Here is an 11,329-nt window from a genome sequence, read left to right as displayed (position 1 = left end):
AAATTAAAATAGCATAGCTTGATGTGATTTCTCTAGCTTTAAGCACTAGATGACTATCTTACTCTACAATGTCATTTTTAACAGACCTGCCCATAAGAAAATGCTTCTGATCTTTGCAAACTGCACATGTGGAGTGAGTAAGTAAGTACCGTTTCATATGGGCGTTTTGGTTTATTTCACTATTTTATTAGGGTTCTTCTTTCTATAGAGTTTAACTAGACAATTTTGACACAAAATCACTGCCTTTATATTTAATGCCAATACTGGTATGTCTTGTTACACGGACAAACAGATTTTCGAGAAAACCTTGATATACACACCCACCCCATGCCTCTTTCTGCAAGTGAAAAAGAGAATTGGATACTAAGTTCTACCCATTTAGCTCAAATTTGTTTCCGTTTTTCAAGTTGGCATTTAACTAAGTGAAATTTCATACTTTTGTGAAACATTGCTTACAGGCAAAAATGACAGACCTATGTGCCAGAGCTTGTATGTCACGGAACCCCTTGCAATGTCATGTAACTTTATGCCACATAACTGGCTAGCAACTGGTTTTAAAATGAAATAACAGCCTCAGGGAATCTTGCTCTATTGTAATATAGCAATTTTTGGCTTTGCCCAAGCTGGGAAGGGAGACAATAGCTTAGAAACTGAGTCATTTACAAAAAGGTCTGCTCACAAGTTTGTATTGGTATTCTAGAAGTGGAAGACAAAGAGTTCTTGTCAGAGACAATAGGGGCAATAACCCAAGAAGTAATTAGAATAGTAAGATCAGTTAAAGAGCTGTGAGAAACCCATGAGGAGCAGGACATTTTGGCATGTCTCCAACAGGCTTGGAGAAACTCGGCACAACCAAGCTTTTTAGGGAGTCTTTAGATGAAAACTGAGAGAACGTAAGTCAGAAGTCCTGATGCTAAAGAAGGCAATTCAAGAAACAAAATGGACTGGGACAAAGCCCACACGGGTATGGTATCTAGGAAAATGAGGAACTGAATGTGTTTATGTAAAAGGTCATCGCCCTGCTCAATGGAAGAGATACTTAAACTGCAATGTGTGGAATGTGTCAACAAGAGATGGAAAACTAAATAGTGGACCTACTGATAGTGGATCAGGGTAACCTGACACTAACACACAAAATTTTTAGACTCAACGTACCTTTGTACCATACTGTACAGGGTACTTTATTAATAAATCATCCCCATGTTTATATTAGTTAATGCAAGATACAATTTTGCTCTCAAGATGCTCTATGCAATTCACCAAAGCATTACAAACAGATTTTATCTTGTATCTAAAATACAAATACAGTTAACTATAATATTAAAAGCACTGTTCAGAACACTATCTATTCCATGGGTATCAAATTTTTCTTGACCAAGTCCAGTGTTTTAACGCTTTTGATCTTTTCTTAAGGCTTCTTCAGAAAGAGGCAGCTTTCTAAGAGCAAGTTCTGTAACATTCAGTGGCCCTCCAGTTAATTGAGGAGGTGTACTTTCGACAGTTACTAAGTGACCAGATCCAATCTGGAAAACAAAATAAATACATTGCATGACATTCACGTTAATATTTAAAATGAGAGTTAAATCATCAAGTCTTTCATAAGTTTCTCAAAAATATGATTCAGCTGATGGACATGCATGCTGACGTTTCTGAGGTCTATTCAAACTATTCTTTATATGAAATTAACAAATTGTTCCCATCAGTACAAAGGAAAGGACAGAGTGGTTTTTCACCAGGTTCCTTTATGTACTCTACTTTTCTGCCTTCCCGTCTGATCTTATGAAGAGGAAAAGCAAATCAAGCTTTTATTACAATAGAAGTTTGTTGTGCAATGTAATTTGGATTTGTATATAATATGAGTCAGTTTTTGTCCTCAGCATTTCATTATACATTAATACTTCAAAGAAAAAAAAAAAAGGAACAGACCCTATTTCTCTCAGAATGCAATTGCCTATAACTACTCCTCCAGGAAAACTCCAAGACTGAAAAGGATATATGCTTTCCAGTCTGATTACTACTCTTTATACTGGATAGGTATATTCAGTATAAAGAATATATATTTATATATATATTTTTATATACATATATAAAAATCCCAGTGACACCTCTATCTTCTAACCATGACCTACTAAAACAAACAATGCAACTCTTTGAGTGCTTGTGGCTCACATGTTTAATTACTTGACCTTGACTGGTTTGCAACAACCATCTTAGCCTAATTTCTATCTCTCCCTATGAAGGGTGTTTAGCAGAGAGGAGGGAAGAAGATTGTTCCATGAAAAAAAACGCCAGCCATATCTGTTATTTGTATTTCTTCTAAGCAATGTACCCAAGCAGTTTTATCTGATGTTCTTGATGTGTTCCATTTCTTAATACACTTATTCTGCAAAATGGACTAACCTTTTCCTTCTTTTTGTCTACGGTTGTTGAGATATTGTTTATAGAACCATAAAATACTTTCTTCTTAAAACCTCTCTCACCAAAAAAATGAATATTCTTGGCCTGTGGTCCAAGTGTTTAAAATAGAATATAACAATGTATTTCTCTCTACTAACAATTTCCAGAATGCTCATATCTAATTTTTTCAGATACTTTCTGTGAAATATTGCTGATCAACAGTCTCACTGATACATGCATGTAACTATATTACTTTTCGAGCCCACTTCATCTTTCATTTACAGAAGTTTAGGGCAAAGATAATTTGATAAAAATCCTACTTCAGCACTTTGAGACCATCCCCTTGCTTCCTATTAAGCACCTCTTTTCTTCATCACTTCAAACATGAACTGCTTCTTTTCTTTTTCAGGATGCATCCACCTTAGTTGTCATTATAGAAAGCCAATTACAGTTGTCATGCCAGAGAGCCCATGATAGGGGAATCTCTTGCCTTTGTACAAGTTTGAAATCAACACCTCATGTTTTTTCTTCTTTGTTTCTTCTGTCATGTAAAAGTAACTTCTGAGCAATCAGGAAGCTATCCCTCCCCCTAAAATCCTCCTTAGCTGTGATGCTTACACAGAAATCATCTAGCTAGCTCAAAAGCAGTTACTGACTGGAATGGAGATTCTCCCACATTTTACCCCAGCTTGTCTAAAGTCAACATCTAAATATGCTGTTACACCCAAATACGATCCTAACAATGGCTTCTATTTTCTTACACGTCAATTAACTGATAGAAATGAGGGGAAAAAGAAAGTCTTTTCTGCAGATGCAAGGAGTGGCTTATCTGCAGACAGTGAGGAACACGTTTACTGAACACTTCTACTGATGTATTAGAGAATGTGCAGATTTACCCAACAAGAAATGAAGGAAGGCTTGACCTCAGTGAAGTTTTCATGAAAGGCTGTCCCACAAGAGGTACATGTCAAGTAGCATGGGACCATTTTGCCCACACTTTTTATGAGGAATTTGTAGATCTGAATCTCATTCTGACCAACTACTTGTTGCCTGAGGATATATCAGAAGGGGAAGTTGTGCTTTGCAAGAGACACAGATTCTTTCTTACATATTTGGAACTTGTCAATGCAAACATTATTAAAGAAAGAGTAAGCCACAGCACATATACAGACAGAATAAACCCCAAACCACTTACACATCAATGAAAACAAAATAAAACTGGGGATTACTTACTGTTGTACCGAGGCCTTTAATATCAGTAGAATAGACTGCTTCATTTTGAGTCTTCAATTTAGGTCTGGAAGCCTCTATCGACTTTTCCTGAAGCCTTTTTGCTTTCTAAAGACAGTCAGAAAAAAGGTAAAATTGCTTTAATCCAAATGAATTGTGTCATTTGCACTTGTTAGAAAATACACAAACAAAACAACAAAATAAATGAGGTGATAATTCTATTGGCCTTTAATTGTAGGTACCCTCCCCCTAGTTTATGAATCTCTCTTGTACTGGGCACATGAAAACAGACTAAATGGACATGACTTCACAAGGGTGAGAAGGGAATAACCACTTGCTGTGACCTGCGGGCTATATTCTTTCTAATGTAGCCATATATGCTGTTAGCCTTCATCACCACAAGAGCACACTGTTGCCTCATGTTCAGTTTGTCACCCCATACATAGTACACATCCACATAACCAGTCAGTCTCCAGGCTGTACCAGTGCATGACAACCATAATACATCCCAGGTGCATGACTTCACATTTCTTTTCATGAACTTCATGAACTTTTGGTCAGCCCAGCCCTCCAGCTTGTCAAGGTCCTTCTGAATAGCAACCCTGCCTCCCAGCATATGGGTTGCTTCCTCCAGCTCAGAACCCTGCATGAGTGTGATGAGGATGCAAACTGATCCAATATCCAAGTCATTAATGAAAATGTTAAATAGTATCTACACTATAATTGACTCTGTGGAATATCACTCAAAAGTGACTGATAGTTAAACTTTAATCATTGATCACTGTCCTTTGAGCCCATCAGTCCAGCCATTTTTTCACCCAGTTTGAAGTCCATGAGTATGCAGTCCAGTCTATATCTCCCCATTTTGGCTAGAAGGAGGCTACACAAGATTGGCATGAAAATCTTGCTAAAGCCAAGGGAAGTAATGTCCATCTTCTTCTCCAGAGCAAAACATTTTATCACAAAAGGCAACCATGTTGGCCAGGCATGATTTGTCCCTGGTAAATCCGTGACAGCCACTACCAATCACCTTCTTGTCCCTTGCATGCCTAAACCAGCTTCCCAGGGGCTCAGTCAGAACTAACCAGCCTTTGGTTTTCCACATCCTTTTTCTGGCTCTTTTGTAATTTCTAATTCTAGCATAGATCTTTACTACAGGCCAGGGAGGTGCTTGCACATGAAGAAAATTGTTCTCTTTTGCATCTCCTTTGGGAAATGAAGAAAAAATAAATTTAGCTGCCAAAGCATTCCTTTTAAGTCTGATTTCATTCATTCTCCAACTTAGTCTGATTGCCTAACAAGGACTCTAATAATTTTTATGTTCTTTTTGAAAAGCACAAATAGTGCTAAAAGAAATTCCTTTCATCATAAAGTATTTCCCAACTTGAAAGATGTTTGCTGGACTAAAAATAGGGAATGAAGTATTATAAAAAATAAAGAAAAGTAAGAATGACCACAATTTTAGTTTCAACAGTTTCAGGACAAATATATGTACATATACACACACCCACACCCACACACAGAATTGCAAGTGCATAAACAATGTTGATCTCCCCTTTGTGATGGTAATCAGAAGAGCAGAAAAATCAAAGATTGTGTAGCTTTGCCAATACATCTTATGGTTCATTCTTCTATGTCTGTGTGAATATAAAATTTACTAACTTCTACTTGAATATCCTCATAATTCATTAAGAAATGTGTGTCTGGAACTTCAAAATTATTATAACTACACTGCGAATGTATATTTTGCTCCATCACTCATATTTCTTACCTTCAATGCCTCATAGTTAGATGTCCGAGTCAAGAAATTTTCCCAAGATTTATTTAGCATTTCTCTCTGCTTATGGATAGCTTTGATCTGTAATATAAATGAGATTTACAAGATGCAACACAATCCCTTTCTCACAAGCTTTTCTGAATTCTTTGTTTGTGCTGTTTGAATATCATGTTTACCTATGCCCCTTTGGCTACCTTAGCTCATCCCTCTCACCTGAGATTGGATGATAATGCTGTAGTAATGTACTTGTCCTTTAAAGACTTCACTTATGCACTGCTTTTATAAAAACAAAGGCTTACCTTCTCTGTGCCAGCTAATTTCCCCCTTTCCAACACAGACACTGGAAGAGCCCCAGCTCTTTCAGGAATACTTCCTGTATATTCTCACCTTCAAATGCTGAATAACAGAGATGGAATCAGTTCTGGTGACAGAAGTGCAGGCATCATAATGCAGGACAATCCCTCAAAAACGCTAGCATGAGATTTTAGACAACTGGACCAATTGATCTTACTTCTCAGAAAGCAGGAGAGGATGAGTGAAAATGCCAAATGCTTGCCTTAAAACCAAACCTGGAAAATGTCTGTTCCTGCTCACTCTTAGCATGCCAGGAAGTACAAAGCCCTACTTTCTGAAGTAAGGAAACTCTGTGACTATTCAACTAAGGGATCATATAAGAGAGGCTTGTGTTTCATTTTAAGAAGCAGATGTTGTTGTAATAGGTACTTTAAATTATTATCTGGTACAGATGAACACATATGCAACTCTGTAGTAGCATAATGGTTATTTCTCATCACACTGTTGCTGATGCATCACTGATGATACTGCTTCATTTTTTTCATGTTATTCTCTAAATACTGGCAAAATTATACAAATTGGGAGAACTGAGTTTAACCTAATTTAGTTTAAAGTTAAAATTTTGCTGCTGAGACAGATTAAAATGTCTTCAAGCAGTGTACAGATCTGGGATTCTCAACATTATGTAATAATAAAATCTTCATATAAATTGACAAAAAAGCTTACATGGCCTTTCCTTGTTTAAATACTCCTTGTCTTACTTTTTTATATGTTTTTTCCTCTTCTTGTATTTCTTGGTGGTGTTGATTTTCAAGCACTTCAGTCTGCAGAGCGGCAACCATTCTTCCAATATCTTCTGATACCTCTGAAAGAACTTTCAAGGCCTCCTCATCCGATGCAACAGGCTTGAATTCTTCTTTTAGTTCTGCACAAATTTCACTCCAAACTTCTCCAACCTGTATGTGCAACGCACCACAGTAATTGCTATTTATATCTTTTTTTCAGTTCCAGTTAGACTTCGGTAATGCTACACCAAATTCATTCATGATAATCCTCCCTAAGCCTTCCGAAGCCCAAGCTTGACTCCACAGAGGAGTAACAGGAATGCTGACAACTACAGAAACTCAGAAGAAATACAGATAGCTACAAGATACCACATTACAAGAGTGAAGTATTGTGTCCTGCTGGCTAGTTCTTAAAATCTCAAATTAAACACATGATCAGAGCAAACTGCAACGTGAGTCATAAACTGAAGCTGGAATTATCAACTAAAGATCGAGTCTTGCTAGTTCCTGAACACTTCAAGATCTCACAGACTTCATTTCTAAGCAGAAAATTGGCATAAACTGAAGGATCTTTTGAGCAGGATGGCTCCCACGAAGCTTATTATCCTGTTCTTTTTTCCTATGGGCACATCATTCTTAACTTTTGACAGTATGGATGGATACTGCATGGGGGGACAAAGATGGGAAAGCACAGAAAAACCTTTATCAGAATGTGTATTTAAAGTAATTTTTAATAGTAATCCATCACCCCCCTAAACTGACCTTACTGACAAAGAGGCAGTCCTACTCTCCAGCCCCTCCCCAATTTCTTACTCTTATCCTGGTGCATTCCTGTTTCTTGAGTTGGCAAACAGTTAAATCTATTTTTCTCAGAGTTATTTTTAAGTAATGTTGGTTTCTAGTCTTATTTTCTATGCAGTCACAAACATTTGTAACAGTACGAAGGAAGAGTCTGGGGAGTGCTGCAATGATGGAGGTGGGATTGTTTCTTTGGATGGTAAATACTGGCTTACTATGAAACTATAAGTGACTTGTGACATAGGTGACAGCTTTTGGAGTGTTATTTGTTTGTTGTATCCTCACATATACTTGCTATTTTTGCAAACACAGATGCAGTAGTGAGATTTTCTAACACAATACTCACTTTAAAGTCAATATAATGCTGTATGATAGCAAGCGTGACACGGTCTTTAGCCGATAAGCCAGGTAAATTTTCAAAACCTGAAAGAACATTAATCATGACAGTATTAACGGCATCAGGAAATTATCTGAAAATGTAACATTCTAAAAAAATACACCATCTTATTTGTCATATAATCACATGCAAAATCTTCATCACATATACCAGTCACTCTTAAAATCCTGAGCAGGCTTTTGGTGATAAACCCCCCTGTTTTCTCCTTAATAAATTCTCTCAATACTCTTTACTTATGAGTGGCTCCAGTAACTTTCCAATCACTTGGCAAGCCAGGATTTGCTATGCTTTTGTGGAAAGAGTTTGATCTGTCCTTAAAGCAGACAAACAGTTGAGTCCACAGGTCAGTTTCTAAAGAAGCAATTCAGCACAGTTTGCTTTAGCTGTGAAGTAGCCGACAGGTGAATCATATTACAGGATGTCCAGTATTTTGTTTCAAAGCTGTGTAATGGGGTTGTCCTCCATCTCAAAGACTTGAGCCTTGAGCATAATCCTTGAGCATGAGTCCATCTTTTAAAAAACACATTTACAATATGTGTAGAAGAATAAGGTAGAGGAGTATGGTTGTTGAGACTATACCTTTCTCTTTTTTTGCATGCTTGAATGTTAATTATACTTGATTGTAAAAAACCAAACCATATCTATCAAATCTCATTCTAGACTCCATCATACCATCTGTGTGGTAACTGGGAATGTAGAATCTATCTATTAGACTATAATTACATCATGTTTTGAAGTTAAGAACTATCATAAAGAGCAATTAACGCTGTTTTTCTTGATCACCATGTTAAAGGCTGTTATGGAGCATGACTACAGTAAGAATCTGTGGAGGATGGACAGGAAAAAACAAACCTAATGCCTTTTTTTAAAAGGGGGAAAGGACAAGCCAGAGAATATTGGTTCAGTTCCGTTCATGAAAAAAGACTGAAACAAGTGATTAAGCAAATAATGTTTATGCAGCTAAATGTTACAGTGAAAACATTTATATCCAAAATGAATTAGTAAAATCTAAGATCTAGCTTTTGTCTATAGCCAGATAAGAGATCTTATGGATGTGAAAGAGTTTATTGTGTATCTTGACTTCAGTTTAGGTTTTTAGGCAAGAGTGTAATAAGTATTCATTTTCAGTGTACAAAGAGCATAGAATTAGGAGGGACTGTGGCATTTTGAAGGAAAAGATTAGAATGCAAATTAATCTTGCCAATCTGAAAAATTATCTAAACCCACAGAATTTAATCCAGTAAGGACAAATAAAAAATTCTAAATGTAAGAATAGTCATATGTACAAACCCAGGATGGTAGTTGACTGTACAAGATCCTAAGTCAAATGAGCAAACAATATGCCACAATGAATACAGCATTGTTATATTAATGTCAGAATGGTTATTTAAAAGATGAGTTGAGTAATGTAGCTCTATTTGGCCGTGAGGCTTCTGCTGGAGTACTGTGTTCAGTTTTGGAACAGTACAGATCAAGAAGAATGTGAATCAATTGGAAAGACTCAACAAAAAAAAAAACCAAACAGTGAAAATAATTAGAGGTCATGCTAGAAAATGGGATTGATGAGTAACATCTTTCCTAATCTAGGGAAATAAAATTAAATGTAAAAGTGTAATAATATGTGAAAGAGATACTGTGTGTGGGAAATCAAATTACATAAAATTTCAAGCAAATTTTAGGTTTAATTCTAGGAAAACTCTTCCTAATGATAGAGGCAGCAAAGTACTGGGGAATTCTTGAAATCATCCGCAATAGGGACTTTTAAGAACAGGATGAGCAAACATCAACAGAGTGTTAATGATGCTTCTCCAAGTTTCCTTTGACTTTTTTTTATAGTGACTTTATCGATTGTCAGTGAACAAATTCAATTTAATGACAAATACGACACTGAAAAGGCAATTGACTTGTCTTACCTAGCTTGCACAATAATGAATAAAGCTTTGCCCGTATGTTTTCTGAAATTTCCATGATGGCAAAGCTGGGACAGTTGGCAGGCAAGGGAATGACCTCTTGCTGTTTCTGGAAGCTGCTAGTAATAGGTCTCTTCATGTCTAATAATTTCAAAACACAAAACCAGAGGAGAAGAATTAAGAGGTAGTATGTTCCCAAAGTTGTTAAAGAAAATGCTATCTATGTAATGAAGTATGAGGATCTTTTGCAGGCAGCCACGGATATACTCTTTCCTGTGAGTCCTCCTCCAAAAGACAGTTCTATCTTGCTTTGTGGACACTATGTAAATCATTTTGATAGTTTGGCCAGGAATTTGAACATAATTTGGGAAATATTAATTAGCATGACTAAAGTTTTGCAAGAACATAGCACTGTCCTTACTTCTTTTTATAACATATAACAAAACACAACGCCTTTTGTGGAAAAAAACCCAGTAGTTTAACTGTCCATTATTAGAAAAGCTGTTCAGGAGCTTTTCATGGCTCATGACAAAGCAGTCATGGTTCTTATTTATTACCTGGTTCATTCCCAGCTGCTGTAGAAAATGCCATCTAGTGGCCAGGCTCTAGAAGGTATTTTGGGTTTGGGAAGAACTACAGCATAGAGCTATAAATATTATCATTTACTTTCATCAGAATTCAGACTACAAAAGGAAATACTGTCTTTGTTTTACTTCATTCGTTGGAACTGCTCACAGTTTCATGTGCATCACAAAACTTACCAACAATCCTTCCATAGCGATCACGTTTGATTCCTAGATCCAACTCTTCCTGTCTCCATAACTGTATTAGAAGGCTAGCTGCTGTTTGCTCTTTCTCCCCTCGCCAGGTACTGATGTGTGAAGTGGTTTTAGGGTTGTCACAAAATTCAACCAAGATTCCAAGGATTATATTGCACAGGTTCTTTTGCTTTACCTTGGTGAAGAGAAAAGGAAAAAAATGTTTTAGACTGTTCAAAACACAGTGATGTCTACCTTCAAAAAATAGAGAAATTGTATAATATGTAATCAAGTAACTGCAAGCTTTTCATCACAACTGTTTGCACAAAACTGCTGTATAAACTTGTAAATCTGTCAAGTTTCTGGAATCCTGCCATGTAAAGTTCCATAAGTCAAAGAACATGACGGGAATAACATAGGATCATGTAAGATGTGCATACCTGCGTGTAGATGCCTCCAGGGTCTATTGCTGGAGAATTTACTGCTACCAAGATTTATTTTTGTAAGACACAGACACGGAAGGCAGTGGCTGAGCTGTACCACACGGCACCTGTTCTATTTTGTGGCCAGAACTTTCAGCAGCAGCTGAAAGGAGGGAAGGGTCCACAGCCTTGCACTTCAAGGGCATCAGAGGCTGGCAGTACAGCTAGCGAGAATGAGGAGGGAATGAAACAAGGAAGGTGCATGCTAATTTTGTAAGAGGTGAAATGCCTGTGCCAGCTCTGTGTCCAAGACCCATACATACAAGATACATGTACAAAGTAACTTTAAACATCAAAACTTTTAAAGCCATAAAGTGTATACTAACTCTGCTCTTACTAACTTCAATATGAAATAAGAAGTGAGGTGCTTTTCTAAACAGAGATATCATCCAAAGTAGAGCATAGCTTTTCTTTTTAAAAAGAGTATATTTTTGGTAAATTTAAAGCCCCCTCTGTCAAATTCTTGTTTTTTAAAAAAAGGTACATGGAAAATCCATGCAA

At 36.8% G+C, this 11,329-nt stretch overlaps 1 protein-coding gene across 1 annotated transcript in view; it reads right to left on the bottom strand.

Moving 5' to 3' along the window:
- Positions 1–201: 201 nt before the first annotated feature.
- The window catches only part of CFAP69 (cilia and flagella associated protein 69), a 30,039-nt gene continuing 18,911 nt past the window's right edge, over positions 202–11,329 (bottom strand). The window contains 8 exon segments of the mRNA XM_030505354.1: positions 202–1,408; positions 1,410–1,523; positions 3,631–3,735; positions 5,399–5,485; positions 6,460–6,654; positions 7,628–7,704; positions 9,592–9,729; positions 10,350–10,542. Of these exon segments, the coding sequence (XP_030361214.1) occupies positions 1,346–1,408; positions 1,410–1,523; positions 3,631–3,735; positions 5,399–5,485; positions 6,460–6,654; positions 7,628–7,704; positions 9,592–9,729; positions 10,350–10,542 (972 nt within the window). The 3' untranslated portion in view covers positions 202–1,345.

The sequence above is a fragment of the Strigops habroptila genome, chromosome 1 (assembly GCF_004027225.2).
Source record: "Strigops habroptila isolate Jane chromosome 1, bStrHab1.2.pri, whole genome shotgun sequence".
In the NCBI taxonomy this organism is placed as follows: domain Eukaryota; kingdom Metazoa; phylum Chordata; class Aves; order Psittaciformes; family Psittacidae; genus Strigops; species Strigops habroptila.
Note: the sequence above shows the minus strand (reverse complement) of the source record. Positions and strands in the feature narration are given on the sequence as shown.